General features: G+C 57.8%; 3 protein-coding genes across 3 annotated transcripts in view; 2 read left to right on the forward strand and 1 right to left on the reverse strand.

The window, feature by feature from the left end:
- Positions 1–3,273, forward strand: part of CDC42EP5 (CDC42 effector protein 5) — an 11,927-nt gene extending 8,654 nt beyond the window's left edge. The window contains 2 exon segments of the mRNA XM_032271149.1: positions 2,739–2,906; positions 2,908–3,273. Coding sequence (XP_032127040.1) covers positions 2,739–2,906; positions 2,908–3,201 — 462 coding nt within the window. The 3' untranslated portion in view covers positions 3,202–3,273.
- Positions 3,274–3,953: 680 nt separating this feature from the next.
- LENG9 (leukocyte receptor cluster member 9) lies at positions 3,954–5,966 on the forward strand. The gene has a single exon (XM_032271148.1). The coding sequence runs from the start codon at positions 4,226–4,228 to the stop codon at positions 5,663–5,665; it is 1,440 nt and encodes a 479-aa protein (XP_032127039.1). The 5' UTR covers positions 3,954–4,225; the 3' UTR covers positions 5,666–5,966.
- On the reverse strand, positions 5,735–18,733 carry LENG8 (leukocyte receptor cluster member 8). Its single transcript, XM_032271147.1, has 16 exons — positions 18,622–18,733; positions 16,599–16,691; positions 15,722–15,896; positions 15,255–15,356; positions 13,748–13,858; positions 12,741–12,993; positions 12,312–12,453; positions 11,848–12,051; positions 11,154–11,432; positions 10,937–11,077; positions 10,486–10,771; positions 9,593–9,694; positions 9,441–9,509; positions 9,212–9,341; positions 8,925–9,132; positions 5,735–6,980 (listed from the first exon to the last, which is right to left on the reverse strand). The coding sequence occupies exons 2-16, from the start codon at positions 16,634–16,636 to the stop codon at positions 6,818–6,820; spliced, it is 2,403 nt and encodes an 800-aa protein (XP_032127038.1). The 5' UTR covers positions 16,637–16,691; positions 18,622–18,733; the 3' UTR covers positions 5,735–6,817.
- Positions 18,734–19,104: the final 371 nt, after the last annotated feature.

The following is a 19,104-nucleotide window of genomic DNA, read 5'->3' on the forward strand; positions in this document are numbered from 1 at the left end:
GTGTGTGTGTGTGTGTGTGTGTGTGTGTAAAGCAGTCTTCAGAATATAGCTTTCTACAATTATTTGAAATCCCTTTGGCTTTCATTTCCCTCCATATTATCACCAATACTTCCCAGGGTGCCTGTTACTATGAAAACGTCGCCTGCTTTGTCTTTCTCATAGTGTTCCAGCCAACCTAATTTTTGTTCCACAGCTCTTGTTAGGGAAATATTTCCCCCACCAACACTAGCATTACCAATTGGTTAGCACTATTACAAGCACAGTTGTCTTTGACTGAACTTTTCTGTGTATCCTGAAAGGAAGGTAATGTTATTTTATTTGTCTTACAGATAGAAAAATAGGGAGATAAAGTAATTTATTCCACTCATACAGCTGGCAAAGGGTGGGGCTGCAGTTGCAATAGGTTTTTATTATTATAACAGTGACTGTTAAAACAAAAGTACAAGGTCATCAAAGTCCCTCCCAGAAGTTCCACACAAAATACCCAAAGTCCAGGATATGGGCAGAGGCAGGCGGCTTTTCTATTTAATATTGAATCGGGGCCAGTGTGGTGACTCATGCCTGTAATCCCAACACTTTGGGAGGCAAGGCAGGCGGATCACCTGAAGTCATGAGTTTGAGACCAGCCCAGCCAACATAGGGAAACCCCATCTCTATTAAAAATACAAAAATTGGCTGGGCATGGCAGCACATGCCTGTAATCCCAGCTACTCGGAAGGCTGAGACAGGAGAATCACGTGAACTCCAGCCTCGGCAACAGAACCAGACTCCATCTCAAAAGAAAAAAAAATGAATTTGGTGCAGCTATGGGCAATAAAGCACCTAGTTTACAATGCAGATGCCAGGCTGGAGTGCAGTGGCGCGATCTCAGCTCACTGCAACATCTGCCTCCCAAGTTCAAGTGATCCTCCTGCCTCAGTCCGCCAAGTAGCTGGGATTACAGGCAAGCACCATCACGACCAGCTAATTTTGTATTTTTTTAGTAGAGACAGGGTTTCACCATGTTAGTCAGGCTGGTCTCAAAGTCCTGACTTCAGGTGATCTGCCCGCTTAGGCCTCCCAAAGTGCTGGGATTACAGGCGTGAGCCACCACACCCAGCTAGGGAATTTGTATTATTATTATTTTAGAAAACATAAGATATCATATTGTTAGGTTGTAATCTTTGAAGATCAAGTACAGTTGCCCTTTGGTAACTGTGATGAGAGTGGTTCTGGGTCCCCCATGGATAGCAAAATCTGCAGATGTTTAAGTCTCTGATATAAAATGGCCTAGTATTTGCATATAACCTATATACATCCTCTCCTACCCTTTAAATCATCTCGAGATTACTTATAATGCATAATACAATATAAATGCTTTGCAAATAATCGTTATATTGTTTGAAACTCATACTTGTTCCTTATTACTGTATTTTTTCCCCAAAATTTTTGATCAGCAGTTGACTGAATCTGCTGATGCAGAACCCACAGGTACCAAGGACTGTAATTCAAATCATAAAATGCACCCTAGGCAAAGCCTGCCTGGGCCTCTTCCTCGTGTACGTGGTGGGCTCTAGGCCTCTTCCTCACGTATGTGGTGGGCTCTAGGCAGGATCTGCTTTGCTTAATGGACAAAGTCAGCCCTGACTTCAGGAAAGGAGCTTGGGAATTTCCATCTTTGACAAGCTGGAGTTTTTTTTTCTTCTTCTTCTTTTTATTGAGACAGGGTTTCAGTCCTGTAGCCCAGGCTGGAGTGCAGTGGCACGATCTCGGCTCCCTACAACCTCTGCCTCCAGGGTTCAAGGGATTCTCCTACTTTAGCTGGGATTACAGGTTTGCACCACCACATCCGGCTAATTTTTGCATTTTTTATAGAGATGGGGTTTTGCCATGTTGCTCATGCTGGTCTCGAACTCCTGGCCTCAAGTGATCCACTCGCCCCAGCCTCCCAAAGTGCTGGGATTACTGGCATGAGCCACCGGCCAACAAGCCGGAGTTTTCTATCAGTCAAGTCTGGGAAGCACTCTGAAGGGTTTGTGAAATAGTTGGTTACTTGGCCTCTAGGAAAGCTCAAGTATTGGCTCTTAGGAGGATCGGCATAGCGTGGTGGTCATGGGGATTCTGGAGTCAGGTTAGGCAAACCTCTATCTGAATGTGAGCCCAGCAGCTGTGCCCGTGGGACCTCCTGGAGTCTCTCATCTTCCCCATCTGTAAAATTGGAGGCTGGACGCGGTGGCTCACACCTGTAATCCCAACACTTTGGGAGGCCGAGGTGGGTGGATCACCTGAGGTCAGGAGTTCAAGACCAGCCTGGCCAACTTGGTGAAACCCTCGCCTCTACAAAAATACAAAAATTGGGCCGGGCACAGTGACTCATGCCTGTAATCCCAGCACTTTGGGAGGCCGAGGCAGGAGGATCACGAGGTCAAGAGATGGAGAGCATCCTGGTCAACACAGTGAAACCCCATCTCTACTAAAAATACAAAGATTAGTCAGGCATGGTGCTGCATGCTTGTAATTCCAGCTACTCAGGAGGCTGAGGCAGGAGAATCGCTTGAACCCGGGAGGCAGAGGTTGCAGTGAACTGAGATCGCGCCACTGCACTCCAGCCTGTCTCAAAAAACAAAAAGTCAAAAAACAAAAACAAAAAAAAACGGGAACCAGGCCCCATCGTCCTCTCACCAAGAGCGTCCTTTGAGCAGCCGCGCAGCTGCGAGCCCCGCGCCGGGGCCGCGCTGACCCTCCCGTGCCCCTCGCAGATGCCCGTGCTGAAGCAGCTGGGCCCCGCGCAGCCCAAGAAGCGGCCGGATCGCGGCGCCCTGTCCATCTCCGCGCCGCTCGGCGACTTCCGGCACACGCTGCACGTGGGGCGCGGCGGCGACGCCTTCGGGGACACCTCGTTCCTGAGCCGCCATGGCGGCGGGCCGCCCCCCCGAGCCACGAGCGCCCCCTGCGGGGGCCCCGCGCTCCCCGCCGCCGCCCGCCGTCCCGCAGCCCGCCGCGCCTGCCCTCCGCACGCCCGCGCCGGCCGACCCTCTGCTGTCCTTCCACCTGGATCTGGGGCCCTCCATGCTGGACGCGGTGCTAGGCGTCATGGACGCAGAGCGCCCGGACGCGGCTGCCGCCAAGCCCGACGCGGAACCCCGCTCCGGGACGCAGCGCCCCAAGGCTTGCTGCCGCTCCAACGCGGACCTGGAGCTGGACGACGTCATCGGCCTCTAGGCTCCCCCCTTCCCTTCCCTTCCTGCGCTGCACCCCACTTCTGTATACATAAACGGCCAAGTGTGTGCCCGGGCTCTGACTTTTCACTTTGCACGTGGGAAGGGATGACGTGGGGTGCGGCTCCTTTAAGAGGGCCCGAGGGCGTGGCCAGGCAGTGCCCCTTACAGAGGCGGCCGCTCCCGCAATCCCGTCCATCAAATACTGAGCGCTTCCGCCGGCCGTACGTGCTCCTAGGGACGGGCTAGACAGCCACCGCGGGGCCAGCCGAGGCGGGGCTGCCGAGTGCTGCCGTCCCGGGAGCCTTTCTGGCCCTGCATGCCTCAGGTGGACTCCACCGGGCGGAGCCGCCCTTTACTCTGGGAGCGGCCGCAGAGGGAAGTGTCTGGGTACCCTTTTAGAGCAGGACGGGCCTGGTCTCCGTGGAGGAGGGGTCTGCAGGCGTCCTGGCTCTTTAAGGTCCCATCTCTCTGCGAACGTGCAAATGACTGAGGGGCCAGGTTCTCTGAACTTTCCTAGAGGGGCGGGGCCGCAAATGTAACTCACTCAGACGGGGGGGGGTCCAGGTTCTTTAAAGACGTCCCCCTCAGGGGCGGGGCACACCTAAATCACACGGAATGGGGTGGGAGCGCACATGTAAATCACCCAGGAAGGGGCGGGGAACACATGTAAATCACCCGGAGGGGGCGGGCACACATGTAAATCACCCGGAGGGGGCGGGCACACATGTAAGTCAGCCGGAAAGAGGCAGCACACAGATACCACTGGGAAACGGGCGGGGCCCGGCTCCGAAGAGCTCTGGGAGGCCAAGACTGCCGCAGCCCGGACGGAGCTTGCTTTCCTAGCACTGGGGGAGGGCGCAGCCGGGAAGTCCTGAGAACTGGGCCAGAGTCCTCGCTAGGGCCCGGGGCGTGGTCCCCTGGGCGGGGCCGGAGCAAGGGCCGCTGACGCCACTGTCGGGTGAGACTCGGGGCATCCAGGCTGGGCGACCTGGTCTGAGCGGCGGGCGCGCCAGTTCCCCGCACCCATGGCGGCGGCCAGAGAGCCGGAGTTGCCGCAGGAAGCCACCGCCGCGGAGCCCATGCCCCCGCCGGCCTGCCGCTTCTTCCTGGAAGGCCGCTGCCGCTTTGGCGCCCGCTGCCGCCAGCCCCACCCCGGGGCGCCGGCGCCGGCGCCGCCTGGCCGCGAGGCGCAGCCCGAAGCCGGGGCCAAGAAGCCGCCGCTGCGTACAGCCGCGGACGTCATCCGGCGCATCCGCTGGGACCCTCGCCTCGACCCCGCCGACTTCTCGGTGGGCTACGCCGACCGTTTCCTGGGCGTGCGCGAGGAGCCCTTCAACGCCTTCTGCTGGGACGAGCCGCTGGCGGCGCTCGGGCCGGGCGTGCTGGCCGTGCCCCAGCACCGCGTTCGCTTCTTCCGCTTCCGCGGCCGCCTAGTGTGGGACCGCGCCTCGCGCACCGACCTCGTCTTCGGCTCTGGCTCGGCGGCGGGGCGCGGGCCCACCATCCTGGACGCGCTGTGCAGTGAGGGCAGCCACGGGGCGGAGGACGCCGAGTGGACACTGGCGGGGACAGGGCAGGAGGCCCAGGCTGCCCCCGGGCGAGGGAGCACAAGGCCGCTGTGCACAGAGAACCGGGAGCCAGGCGGGGAGGAGCCCGGAGAGCTGGAGGCGGCCCAGGAGAGGGCGCTGGGCACAGCTGCTTTGGGAACACCGGCCCCAAAAGGATGCCTCGCAGAAGGGACTGAGGGGGCACTGAAGCCAACAGCGGCCGCCAGGACCTCAGAGCTGTGGTGCAAGGAAGCCCTGGCAGCCCCGGGGGACTCCACTAAGGAGACAGAAGCCGAATGGGGTCCTGTAGCCTGGCCTGAGAGCAAAGGGTCCGGCCTGGCTAGTGCTGCAGCACCTCGTCAGCCACGCCCCACACATTTTGTGGCCCTCATGGTGACTGAGCCTGGGCTACAAGCAGAAGTGACCAAGGCCCAGGAATACTTGGTCCACGTGGCCCCGCACTGCGCTGAGTTCCTGGTGCCCACCCAGAACCTGCACCTGACGCTGGCCCTGCTGCGACTGGCAGGCATTGGAGAGGAGGCGGCCGCCATTGCGGCTCTGAGACGGGCTCTCTTGGCCCCGGGGCTAAACGCACCCCCTCGGCTGAACTTTAGGGAGCTGGTCCTCCTGGGCCCACATGTGCTCTGTGCCCCACCCTCTCCCACACTGGAAGGCATGGCACAAGTGCTGAGCCAGAGGCTGGAAGTCGAGGGGCTAAGAGTGCTACAGTCTCCAGGGCAGCTGCACCCGCACCTCACCCTGGCCAAGGTGCCCCACGGTTCCCAAGTCCACCTCCCCAAGCTGGAGTTCAGCCTCAGCCAGGAGGTGGGATGCCAGCCCTTGCAGACACTCTGGCTGTGCCGTATGGGGAGGACAGGGGGGCCCTTCCAACCCCTGTTTGAGATCCCGCTGGAGTGACACCCCCAGACCTCTAGAGACAGAAGGGATGCCAACAGCCCACGCAAGGAAGACACTGCGGGAACGCGGCTCTCTCTCTCTCTTTAATTTTGGTTTCTCTTAAGCTTCCAAATGGTGCTCAGTGCTCCAAGGAAAGGAAGGAAGGAAGGAAAGGGAGGGGAGAGGAGGGGAAGGGGAGGCAGAGGAGGAACATCTGGAAAAAAAGCAGCCTGACAGTCCAGCTGTTTGCAAACTCATAGCACATCCTCCAGTTACATGGCAGAAGAGGGAGGGAGGGAGGGCCAAAAAGAAAAGGGAGAGGACGAAGAAAAATAACTTAAACACACACACAAAGAAAAGAGAAGGAAACATGACGTGAGCTGGTGATCCATGAAGGCAGGGAAGGAAGGGAACCATTTTACCTGTGCTGAACCAAGGGAGGAATGTGGGGAGGAGGGAGGGAAAGGGGAAAAAAAAATCAGAAGAAACATTGGGGGCAGAGGGAGGAGGGGACACGAAGACAACTTAATACAACTTGAGACGAGGCGGCCCAGCCGGTGTGTCCTCAGTGCGGTGTGGCGGCGGAAGATCTGGTGCTGGTGGTGCTGGCACTTCAGGGTGGGGGGCCGAGGACGGGCACAGTCTCTAAGCAGCTCCCCTCACCCCAAACACGGAGGCCCCATGGGGCTGGGAACAAGAGTCTGTGGTGAGGCAGGTGAGGCAGCAGGCGGTGGGCGGGCTTGCTGGGTGCCCCCGCCGCAGGCGGGCATGGGCTGGACGGCCTGTCTTCTTTCCACCGGCCCCCCGGCATGGGATGGGCCAGGGCGCTGGGTCGGGTACCGGAGTGCAAGCTCGAAAGAGAGAGAGAGAAAACACTGAGACAGCATTAGTGGAGTGAAAGGCGGACACAGATGAGCCTGCAGACCATGCCCCCAACCCTCCGCTGCCCATCCCCTCCTCCCCAGTCCCATCCCTCTGAGACAAAAAATAAAAACGTAGAAAAATCTCTGTACAGACTCCCCGCTGGGAAAACGGGGGCAGGGACGGTGGCTCTTCCTGGAGCCCACTCCCCGCAAATAAATTTACAACCCAAGTCCACGGCTCAAAAACAGAATCCGCAAAGGCAGCGCTGGGGGCTGCAGCCCCTGCCCCCGCCCCCTCCTCGCTGGGTGCTCAGAAGGCTGACAGCTGCGCCAGGCTGAGGCGGCAGTCGATGCTGGAGTTCTCCGGGCCCGTGTAGGCCAGGCCCAGGGGCTCTAGGAAGGCCCGGCAGGCGGCCTCGCCCTCGAAGGCCAGCTCGGCCTGCAGGTAGGAGACTGGCAGCGCAGGGCGGAAGCTATGGAGACAAGAGGAGAAGGTGATGAGGCGGGCGGGAGGGCAGGGGAGGGCCCCACAATCAAGGAGGCCCCCCCATTCGGGTACCCACAGGGTTTCCTCAGCACAGAACCTGCTGGCTTCCCCACCTGCCTCCCAGCCTCCCTACCTCAGGGGCTCGGGGGGGGCCCGGGGTGGGGTGAGTGGCCCCAGTCCCCAGCTGTGCCCCCCCTCACCCTCACTTACCTGTGCAGGGGCCAGGGAGGAGAGGGAACAGGAAGGGAAGGGCCCAGTGGGCTCCTCCGCTGGCTGAGGGCAGGGGCCAGATGGAGGGAGCAGCACACAGCAGGGGTTGGGGATGGCAGGCCTGGCAGGGCCACGGTGGGGACCCAGCCCTCACAGCTTCCCCTGCCCTGCATCATAGTGCCTTTGGGAAGCCAGGCACAGGTGCCAGCCAGCACTCACCACTGCACACTGAAAGCAGTCACTGCTGGCTGCTACTAAGACATTACTGGCTGAGCATCTGGCACGAGCCAGGTCCTCACAGCTCCCTGAACCTTCTTCCACAGGTGATGCGGCCCTACCCTTTCCACACACACAGGAACCAAAGGAGGAGTGCACCGCGTGAGGGCCCCAAATCCTAGAACGCGCGTCTGCTTCAATGCCAGAGCCTCATGGAGGCCCTGGGATCACAGCCCACTCCATCTCCCAGTCTCAGCTGGCAGGGCAGGGTCAGCCTCCTTGTGGGCAAGGTGCTGAGACAGTAAGGTCAATGACAGACTAGGGCCCCACCCACAAGGGGCACTCATGGCTATGTCCCCAACCAAGGCCAATCATATATCAATTAACAGGGACGCTGACCCAACCACACGCCCCTTCGGTGCAGGACTGAAGCTGGAGAGCCACCATCCACGGGGCCCATCAGGCAGCAGCAGGCTGGGCAGCCTCCTTGCCTCCCTTCCTTCTCACTTCCCCAGCTGGTTAGGGAGTTCTGTGCACCGTACCCTACATACTGATCTGCTCCTCTGAACCAACCCTGACTCAGCCTCTCCCTCAAGTCAGCTTGATCCAAACTAGATCCCAGAATGAGTTTCCTAGCTCCAAACCATGCTGTGACTGTGACCTCAGGCAGAGGGCCAGCTGGCCAGGCATTTGAGGCCTCTCCAATCTATGGTCAACCTATTTGACCAGAATTTATCCACCTGGCAAGACTGACCTCTGGGGCCCGATGACTGTGGTGGGGCAGCACCCTGGCCTGCACTCACTAGATACCAGGAGCATCCTGTTGCTGAGACAACTGAAAACCTCTCTCGACACTGCCCATCACCTGGGGTCACCTCAATCACCAGACCAAGAACCACGCATCTAAATGTCAGTCAAGCAACTCTTCCCTACCCACAACAGGCCAGACACCCTATCTAGTGATCAAAGAACACACACTGGGGTGTGGCCTGTCCAAGGGCCTTCAATGTGGTGCCCAGTGTGGTCTCATCACAGGGGCCTCCCTAAGCCTTTCTGGTGCTCTCAAAGGAGCTGAGTGGGAATGGGCCTTGTCCTGTTAGACCAGAGACTGTCTAGATGGTCTCTGCGGAGTGGGAGCACAGTGAGAAGCTGAGAAAGCAGAGAGAGGGGAGGAAGCCCAGAACACGGAGTGAACTAGAGGGTCCAGGCAGGTGAGGACAGGAGGAAGAGAAACAGAGACGGGATGGAGAAGAGGCTCCACAGGCAGTGAGCTGGCAACAGTGGGGAGACAGGGAGGAGAGACCCGGAACACAGAGGTGGCCAAGAAGGAGAAAGCATGAGGGCTGGAGAGAGGAGGACTGAGTAGAAAACAAAGAGGTGGGAAAAAGGACCAGGACAAGGGTCTGGGGCTGGAGGAGGCCTGGGGCCAGGATCTCGTCTGAGGGGAGCTGTGAGGCGGAAGGATGGGAAAAGCAAGGGCAGAAGGGAGCTTGGCACCACATACGTTTTGATCATGGCCTTGAGGGCAACCTTGCGCTCCCGATCTGCAAACTTATCCACGAGGTAGCCAGACATGCAGGGTGCGTGGCAGTAGAGCCGGAAGAAGCGGTGGTAGTTGCCCAGGGCCCAGGCTGTCCTTAGTGCCAAGGCATGGGCCACACAAGGATCTGCCTTCAGTTCCCGTGTGAGGTACGCCAGCTCCGTGGTGATGTCTAGGGCCAAGACCAAGGGTGTCAATCAGCAGGGCTCGACCCTGGCACCACGACCTCTGTCCTGGGGGCTGGGGCTCACCTCCTGAGTTCTTGGTGAAGATGTAGTAGAGAATTCGGTAGGCAGTGAACTCGCCCACGTTGCCAGGCAAATTCTCGGCGTATAGCGACTTCAGCTGCGTCTGGCACTGGTTAAACTCTTCGTGGTCACCCTGGAGGGCAGAGGCACGGAAGGAAGGGAGCAGAGTAAGGGCGCTGAGGACAGAAAGGTAGCAGGAAAGTGGCTGGGGAGCCTGCAGAGGCCAGCTCACCTTCTCCAAGGCAATCCGGGCGTGGGTCTCATACACCTCTACCGTGAACTCCGTGCGGATGCCCTGCACCTGGGGTGGCAGGGCAGAAACAAGAGTCACAGGGAGCGGGGACAGCACCGGCTAAGGCCAGGCCCTCCCAGCTCGAGCCTTACCGTCAGATCCTGCCGGATGGACTTCATCTGCTCACAGGCAAACGCGTAATCCTGCTTCTCTTTCCAGTGGGACTTGACCATGCACAGCGATTTTTTCAAAACCTGGAAAGGGAAACGAATGAACACTCAGGGTACAACTCAGGGACGGAGTACAAGGGCTCCCACTTATTTGATGGGAAAGTTACAATAAACTGAAAAACAAAAGGCCGGATGCGGTGGCTCACACCTGTAATCCCAGCACTTTGGGAGGCTGAGGTGGGCGGATCACCTGAGGTCAGGAGTTTGAGACCAGTCTGGCCAACATGCTGAAACCCTGTCTCTACTAAAAGTACAAAAATGAGCCAGGCATGGTGGCTCACGCCTATAATCCCAGCCACTCGGGAGGCGGAGGCAGGAGAATCACTTGAAGCCAGGACGGAGGTTGCAGTGAGCCAAGATTACGACACTGCACTGCAGCCCAGATGACAGAGTAAGACTGTCTTCAAAAAAAACAAGAACAAAAAATAAGACACAGGTTAAGAGTGGATCCCCCACACGCATTTCTCTATAGGCACATGGCTGTTGACAGGTTCTACAGCAGAGCACTGACTACACCCAACACTGCAAGCACAGCCACCCATGCCCCACAGCCCCGGGGCCTGGGAGAAGGCTTCATGCTTTGTGTCACCTAAGCCAGGGACCCAGGCCCAAAGGTCAAGTGATTCCCCAGCCAACGCCGCACACCCCACACACAGGGCTCCAGGACAGCCGTTCACCTTCACATTCCTCTCAGATCACCAACCAGCCAGGCTCAGGGCCCTGCCACACCCCAGCCCATGTGGCCTCTGCCGCCCTCCCTGGGTGCTGAGTCAGCCCCGCCTCGAGGAGCAGGACTGCCCTGCCTGGGCACTTACAGACACAGGGCGCACAGTGGACGGGTCAGGAGCACAGGTGAGACGCAGGTAGTGCTTGGTGATGTCGGGGCAGGTGCCCACGATCTGCAGCTCCTGCCAGTCAGGGTCAGCCCCGCTGCCCTCCAGGCTGCCCATCTGCAGCACCAGGGGCTCGAGCCGCAGGCGACGGGAGTGTCCGTGCTGGAAGCGGGCTGCCCGCTTCTGCTTCTTCAGCTCACGCTCGGGGTCCTCACACTCCAGCGCCGCCATCTTCTTTCGACTGCGCTTGGTGGGAGCCAGATCATGCCTAGGAAAGGGCGAGGCGCGGTAAGCAAGAGGCATCTTCAGCCACCCTCCAGCCTCCCCTCTTTGGCAGCTGGCTGTCCACCTGTCTGCCCTCTTCCTCCTCCTCCTTGGGTCCCCAGCACCCTCCTCTACCCTGGCCTGTGTCTCAGGCCCCGCCCAGTCTTACCTCTTCCCACGCTGTGCCCTGCCTCGGCCCCGGTCCATGTGGGCCCCTCGGCCACCCCGGCCCTTAGGGGGCGGGTTCCTGCGGCCCACAGGGTGACACTCATTCCCTGAGTAGGAACTGTCGGAGTCTGAGTGGGAGTCACTGCAGGAAGAAGCAGGAAGGTCAGGCCTGAAACGCCCCTGCCCCCTGCACACCCCCCAGCCCGGAGTCTCGGCACCTTCTGCGGAAGTGGCGCGTTGGAGACCTGGAGGAGGAGCGGGAGCGGGAGTCGGTGCTGGAAGAAGAGCTGTTGTCCTTCATGAAGACATTGCGGTTGCCAAACTTGGTGAAGCTGTTGCCCCGGGCTCGACCAGCACCCCCAGCCCCCGGTGTCCCTCGCTGGGATGGGGCACCCCCGCCCCTTGTCGCCGAGCCTGCCCCTCTAGGAGGATGAAGACTGCTAGGGGCTTCCCACCGCTTCTTCTTGGGGCTCTCAGCCACAGGCTCTCGGGTCAGCCTGAGGATACAGCAGGGCAGAGCATCACCAACCCCGCCAGACACTGGCAGGACGGCCACCACCACCTCCCTCAATCTACCAACCCACCCCAGGGGACACACCACCTCCAAAATGAAAGGCCCTTACCCCAGGCAGCTCAACTAATATAGTGGAGAAATGAAGCACAAACCCAAGATTTTCTGTGTCCAGAGGGTACGCTTAACCACTGAGCCACGCACACCTCCCCCACACCTGTGGTCCCCACCCTACCCTACTGGCCTCCTCCAACCAGGACTTCATTCCCCCAGAATCCAACTTTCTGGCTCATTTCTCTTTGAAGCTCCTGGTACCTGGGACCCCCAGCTCTCCTGCCTCCATGCCCAGCCCATGCCTCTCACAGCATCGCCCTTACCCCCAGACCCCCGCCCGGACTAACCCTGGCAGCGGCTCCCGGCTCCAGTCGATGGTATAGGCAGAGCCGTCCTGCAGCCGGGCCTGCAGCACCTCCTTGAGCAGCTTCTCGGTGCGGTCCTTGTCCTCCTCCGACTCACAGGCGGTGAAGCAGCGCTCCACATACTCTTTCATGTCCTGGGGCCAGTCATCAGGCTTCCCAGACAGGTTGCCCCGGGCAGAGGACCCGCTGCAGGAAGACAGGTGAGGGGCTCAGTTGGGGAGGATCCCAAACTCAAAAGACCATCACCACCACCACTCTGAGCTGACACACAGCCGGACACAATCCACGTGTTTTCCTTCAGTGCTCACAGCAACCCCCAAGGGAGGGTCCTTTTCCCCTGTTCAGAGGCGCACACTGTGGCTGAGGGTGGGCAGCTGGCCAATGGGACTGACCACAGATGCTGAATGTGGTGCAGGGCTGTGATGGGGCAAGGGGGAAGACATCACCTGTGGTTCTGAGCTTTCTCAGGGTTGGGCTGGGGGCCAAAGCCGCTGTGCTGGCCCTCAGCATTGGAGCCAAAGCTCTGGGTAGTAACAGCAAAAGGTCGCTTCTGGATGTTGAACTTGAGACCTCCAGTCCCAGGGGCTGCTGTGAGGGCAGCAAAAGCTAGAGTCAGGCCCCTCCCCAGCACCTCCAGGGACTCCCAGGGGATATAGACTGAGGACTTTGAGGGCAGCAGAAGTGGAAATTCAGGGATGAGAGATCAGCTTCTAGAGAAGGCTCCAGCACAAACGTGCCAGGCCCAGAGCAGCCCCACCCCAAGCCAAGAGATTATGAAACCCAGAAATAAGGCCCAGCACACACCACGTGCATCACACCTCGGAGCTCCATAAGGCTCCCAATCCCTCGGCCTCCACGCAGCTTTGCAAACTTACGCTTCATGCGGTTCCACAGCTGTTGGCCCTTCTTGGGCTTGGCAGGTTCACTGTAGGTGTGAGGACCGTAGGCCTGGCCCGTGGCGGGCCCCGCCTGGCTGTGTTGTGTGGCTGGGGCCGTCCCAGGCTGGGGGCCGCTACTGAGCGCATGAGCCCCATGTGGGGGGTTTGAGGGCTGAGGGGGCTGGGCTGAGGGCAGCTGCTGAGGGGGAGCCTGGTACGACATGCTCTCGTCCATGCCGGGGACTGGTGGCTACAGAAGGAAGCAAGCACTGAGCACGGTGGGCAGATTCTGGTGCTGGCGCTTGGACTCGGTCATCACAGCGCTCAGCACTCAACTCTGCCTGACCTTCCCACGCACGCTCATTCCAAGTCCTCAGCTACTCTCTGAGGTTAGCATCTGTTAACCACCCTTTCCACAGCTCAGCCAGCTCCAGCTCAGAGACTGAGCATTTTCCCAAGGCCCTAGGCTGTGAAGTGGCAGCTGGTAGCATTTCATCGCTGGAGTAACAGCCACTGACAACACACCCACTCCAGCACTACCATCTGAGCACAAGACACATGTGAGCCCGAAGATGAGGCTACTATCCTTCCCACTTTCAAGAGCTGATGGAGATGCAGAAGCCATGGGGTGTGTAAGTAATTACACCAGGGAGGTGGGGGCAAGCTGGGAATGAAACCCAGGTCTACCTGCCTCCTGTGCACTAGCTCGGCCATTCCTCCAAGTAGCATCTTAAATGCAAAAGCCAACCCATGTGTGCACACGTGTGGGTGACCATGCTGGGGGAAGAAAAGAAGTTCCCACCATCTCAGCCCTGGCCTTGGCCCAGCCTTAAACCCACCCTAGGTTCAAACACTATGCTTTCTCCTCCTCATTTTCAGATCAGGAGTTGCTGGGAAGAAAAAAAGCAGCTTAAAGAGCACAGACCATTCCTCATTGACAGCCCACTCAAAAATCAACACTTTCTCTGCTTGCGCAGGACATGGGAGCTGGGCTAGGGTGTTACCTGGTTCAGAGTCCCTTGGTGCTGGGGTGCGGATGGCTGCTGGGGTGTGGCTGTGCCATAGGAGCTGGCCATCCCATACTGGGAGGGGGAGCCATAGCTCTGGTACATGCTCTGCAAAAGCACAGGGAAGGAGGCTTTAGTGGGAGGCCTGCCCTTTTCACTTCCCCAGCCTGCTCAAGGACTACACTCGCCATGTCCCTCCACCAATCCCTCACGGTCTTTCTCTCTACACTCTATTAATATACCACATCCTCTCATGTATTTTTTTTTTTTTTTGAGACAGAGTTTCGCTCTTATTGCCCAGGCTGGAGTGCAATGGCGCGATCTCGGCTCACCACAACCTCCGCCTCCTGGGTTCAGGCAATTCTCCTGCCTCAGCCTCCTGAGTAGCTGGGATTACAGGCATGCGCCACCATGCCCAGCTGATTTTTTGTATTTTTAGTAGAGATGGGGTTTCACCATGTTGACCAGGATGGTCTCGATCTCTTGACCTCGTGATCCACCCACCTCGGCCTCCCAAAGTGCTGGGATTACAGGCGTGAGCCACCCCGCCCGGCCCTCTCATGTATTTAAAAAAAAAAAAAAAAAACCACCTCTATCAATCTCATGTATCACTTAGCTAGTTCTCAGAAGAATATAATCAACATACACTGAGCGGCAACTCTCCTAAGCACTACCACAGAACAATAAAAAGTGAAACCCATGCTCTAATGAAGCTTGTGCTTGAATAACATGCCCGGTTGTAGACATCAACATGTAATATATCCAGCAGTAAGTATCACGAAACAACAAAAAGGCAAAAAAAGGGAGAACAGGCTGCAAGGCAGGAATGCTACTTTAGTGTGTGGCCAGGCATGGTGACTCATGCCTGTAATCCCAGCACTATGGGAGACTGAGGCAGGCAGACCACTAGGTCAGTAGTTCGAGACCAGCATGACCAACATGGTGAAACCCCCATCTCTCTTAAAAATACAAAAATTAGCTGGGCACGGTGGAGCACGCCTGTAGTCCCAGCTACTCAGGAGGCTTAGGCAGGAAAATTGCTTAAACCGGGAGGCAGAGGCTGCAGTGAACTGAAATCACACCACTGCACTCCAGTCTGGGTGACAGAGCAAGACTCCATCTCAAAAAAAAAAAAAAGAATTAGTGTGTCAGGTAGAGGCTCTCTGAAGGCAGCATCTGAGCAGAGACCTCCAAGAGGCGGCAACGCAGGAGCACTGCAGCCAGGGCAAAGCAAAAGTGGGCCTGGCGGGTGTGGGCACCAAGGTCTCTGCTCCAATAGCCATGGCGGAATGAGCATGAGGGATGAGGGGAGAAAGAGAAGGGACCAGAACTGGGTATGTAGGATCTGCAGCTCACAGGGGGCTACAGGAGGGGACTTGTTTAGCTCGCGGGCGAGTAGAGGGTTTCTGAGCAGTTACCACTGCTATCTCCAGTCCATCCACCACCCAGCTGCAATAGGCAGCTTCTACCTTGCCCCACCCCACCCCAGCCACTGGGCACTCACCATGGGATAGTAGTAGCTGTAGGGGTAGGCATAGTTGTACTGCTGGTACCACTGGTAGTACTGCTGCTGCTGCAAAGCTGAGGCTTCTGCCTGCGACACATACTGGGGAAAGAGAGGCCCACGTGCCGTCAGTAGCCCGAATGCAGAGGCACACGGCCCCCAAAGTGCTAGCCTGTGTCTACTGGTGGTTAATGGCCAAGGAATGACACTGGGTCCATGCATCCACAAAGCGAGCCACTGTCTCAACCATCAGACTCACACACTCTCGAGACCAGGGGCATTCACACGGCCTCCCTCTTCAGAACCACATCACACCCTGGATCCCTCAAGGAAACAACTTTTCCCTTTCTTAGATTCCCTGGAACATCTTTTTATGTTCCCTGCCTGACTGATATAAGAGGACATCAGGCTGTGTCTCTCCCACAACCACTGGCTCAAGGTTCCCCAGCCCCGTGTGGCCTTCTCACTTGTGCGCTGGCCACAGGCCCATTGCTGCTGGCCTTGGCAGAGCTGCCGGCAGCTCCGGATTTGCTGATGCTGGCTAGGGCCTGACGGGCCTTCTCCCACTCCGGGTTCTCATGCATTGGCGTCTCCATGCCATTCTCTCGGCCTGCCCCAGCCACCATGCTGTACTGAGAAGACCTGCAGAGAGAGGACATCAGGTCACGTCTGTTCTCCCCAAGGTACACAGGTGGGCAAGTTAGGAGGCAATTTCCAGCCTCTGAATCCCAGATCTCACTGTCACTCCCATCTAAGTCTACATTTTCTAATCTGTACTATACTGATAAAAGGTTTCTGCTTCGTCTTCTGGGAGAGATAAATGAGATCACCTACTTAAGATACTTATCCCAAAGCCTGGCACACCACAGCAGTTGTTAAAACCAGCAAACAAAACAATTAACAGAACCCACAAAACTGAACACAGGGCCTGGCACCTACTAGGGCTGTCTTTTATGAATCAATGAATTCTGTCTAATACAGCCCCAGTCGGCAGGTAATCACACTGTTTTCAGAAAAAATAACGAACAGAAAAACAAACAAATAACCGGGCATTGAATGTTGGGAATCTGCCTCCTAATTACACTTGCTTGAATGAATCATCACAATTCTGCAAAGCAAGTGCTGTACTGTCAAAAATGAAAGCTCAGAGAGGTGAAGGCTCACCCCTCTCCACACCACAATCAAATGCTTCCCTCTGTGTTTGCCTCGCTCCCACCTCCACCCCCACCCCCAGGGATTGTGGCATCACTTCCCCTAAGCCCGTGAGGCCCCACCCCAGAGGACAGCACTGGGCCTTGCTTCCTCATCCCTCCCGGTGGCCTCTGCCCCCCTCACCCCACTAACCAATCTGTGCTACGCTGATCACCCACGTTGGCCGCCATCTGGACCTTGGGGTATGACGGGTGGACCTCGGGAGCCAGACTGCTTTTTCACTGTCTATGAGAAAAAGGAAGTGTTAGGAAGACTTAAGAGGAAACTAAAAGTTTATCACAAAGTGGGGAAGAAAAGCAGATGGACTCAAAAGAAGCCAGGCAGAAAAGGGGAGGCTGACAACAAAGCCACTGAGGTCAAGGATCTGAAGAGTTCTGGGTATGGACTAAAAGGCCGGGGCATGAGGGGAAGCCCCTGGCCTCTTTGTAGTGCTCAAGGTGGAAAAGGAAGAATTTGGGAACAGGGGATGGACTTCCCAAAGAGAAGAAGTGTCTGAAATCCACACGAGAAAAGAGAGGGTGTGATGGACGGTCCAGAGGGTGGGGTTACTCCATCAAGGGGAAAGGGTCTAAAAAAAATTCTAGGGGCTGGGCGCGGTGGCTCACGCCTGTAATTCCACCACTTTGGGAGGCTGAGGCGGACAGATCACCTGAGGGCAGGAGTTTGAGACCAGCCTGACCCCAACTTTACTAAATACAAAATGAGCCGGGCATGGTAGCATGTAATCCCAGCTCCTTGGGAGGCTAAGGCAGGAGAATCGCTTGAACCCGGGAGGTGGAGGTTGCAATGGGCCGAGATCGCCCCACTGCACTCCAGCCTGGGCAACGAGAGCGAACCTCCATCTCCAAAACAAAACTAAAATAAGAATTCTAGGGAATACGGGTTGTGAAAGGAAGCCGAACCAAAAGGATGGATGCTCTAATGAGAAGAGCCTGAGGGAGCCCTTAAGGCTGAGATGATGGAAAGGTTTCTGAGAACTCTGTGAAGAAGGAAGCCTTGCAGGGAGCAGCGAGGCAGAAGAGGAAGGAGGTGGGAGAACACTGCAGAAGAAAATTTTGAGAGGAAAAGGGGATTTTCAGGAAGTTATCCCTGAAAGCAGGGGACACTGCACATTCCCGAGGAGAATGCCGACGTGAGCCCCAACGTAAAAAAATGGGTTCTGAGCACTGAGACTGATTTTTCAAAAAGGTCTCCGAAGAGCAGAAGAAAGACCTACGTGGGAGTCCTCAGTAAGGCTACCCCTGCCTGCTTCCAGGGGAGGTATCACCTTGGTTGGGTAACTAGACATAAGGCTTTGGAAATGCCAAAGACGACCTAAACATGTTCAAAGAATGAAGAATGAGGTAGAGAAAACTAGAAGAAAAGTGGAGTGTCTCCGGGGCAAGGACCGAGGGGTCTCAACTCCGAGGGGGTAACTGATAAGTAGGAGAATGAACCCCGCAGGAGAACCGAAAGTCTCACAAGCTGACACGACAGGAAGAGGAGTGTGGAGCTGGGGAAAGCCCTAGAAACGCAAAAGCCTTAAGGAGGACACAGAGCGTGAGTGGAGAAGAGGGGTCGTGGCGGGGACACAGGAAGGGGAGCCCCCGGGCAAAAGGAAGATTAGAAGGTAGGTCAGGAGTTGGGGGCTGGACAGGGGACTCCCGGACCGGTCTTAAGAACGAGGACAGGACCCAGGCGCCAGGTCTGGGTTCCCGGGAGCACCTGGCCGTCCCGCAGGCTGGGCGAAGGCAAAGGGGGACGCCGAGTGGAGGCGGCCGCCCGGATCCCCACGACTGTCCACGGAGCCGCTGTGGGGCCGCGCCTGCGCACCACGACCCCAGAAAGCAGCTCAGGAGCTGCCCGTCGCCGGGGCAACACCGCCCGCCCTCAGGAGCCGCCGAATAAATGGCGAGTGAGGGGCGCACCGGGGCCCCGAGAATTCCGAGGGAAGGGCGGGGAGACGAAAACGACCGCGCACGCGCGCTAGGGCCTGGCCCCGCGCCCCCAGGCCCGGTGCGCAGGCGCAAGGGCTACCCCTGCCCCGCCACACCCTGTCGACGCTCGCGGGAGGCGTCCGCTGCTACTACGACCGAGAAGGCCTCGGGGCTCACGAGGCGCAAGACCGAAAAGAGACGCTGTCTCTGCCCGCCTGCTCGCCGGCCGCTCCCCTTACCAACCAGGACCTTTCGCTGCAGGGACACACCAACAGCCACCAAAGCGAGTAGTAACACGGTCACCACAGCACTCGGCTACTCGGCTGGCTCTCGTCTCCTTTGGCTTCGACGTTCTGACCGCGGCGTCCTGACGTCACGCGGCGGGCTCGCCCCGCCTTCCTCGGCCCAGCACAGCCAATGAACGCTACAAGCTGCGCTTGAGCCCGCCTTCCCGCCCACGCACTTACGCCTGAGGCCGGCCGGAAGTCGGGATGGGAACGGTGGCCCCGAGGGGACAAGCGCGGCCGCGTTTGCTGCCTCTCTGCCTCCCACGCAGCCTTGCTGTTTTTTGGTGGGGTTTTTTTTTGGTGTTGTTTGAGACGGAGTCTTGCTTTGTCGCCCAGGCTGGAGTACGGTGGCGCGATCTCGGCTCACTGCAACCTCCGCCTCCCAGGTTCAAGCGATTCTCCTGCCTCAGCCTCCCGAGTAGCTGGGACTACAGG

The sequence above is a fragment of the Sapajus apella genome, unplaced genomic scaffold, assembly GCF_009761245.1.
Source record: "Sapajus apella isolate SASKATOON/1434 unplaced genomic scaffold, GSC_monkey_1.0 scaffold224, whole genome shotgun sequence".
NCBI classification, from domain to species: domain Eukaryota; kingdom Metazoa; phylum Chordata; class Mammalia; order Primates; family Cebidae; genus Sapajus; species Sapajus apella.

Coding starts and splice junctions, on each gene's coding strand:
- LENG9 (XM_032271148.1), top strand. CDS start 4,226: ATGGCGGCGGCCAGAGAGCCGGAGTTGCCGCAGGAAGCCACCGCCGCG.
- LENG8 (XM_032271147.1), bottom strand. CDS start 16,636: ATGGCGGCCAACGTGGGTGATCAGCGTAGCACAGATTG. Junction 9,510..9,592: donor CCATCCGGCAGGATCTGACG/GTAAGGCTCGAG, acceptor CTGCCACCCCAG/GTGCAGGGCATCCGCACGGA. Junction 9,342..9,440: donor CCCGGATTGCCTTGGAGAAG/GTGAGCTGGCCT, acceptor TCTGCCCTCCAG/GGTGACCACGAAGAGTTTAA.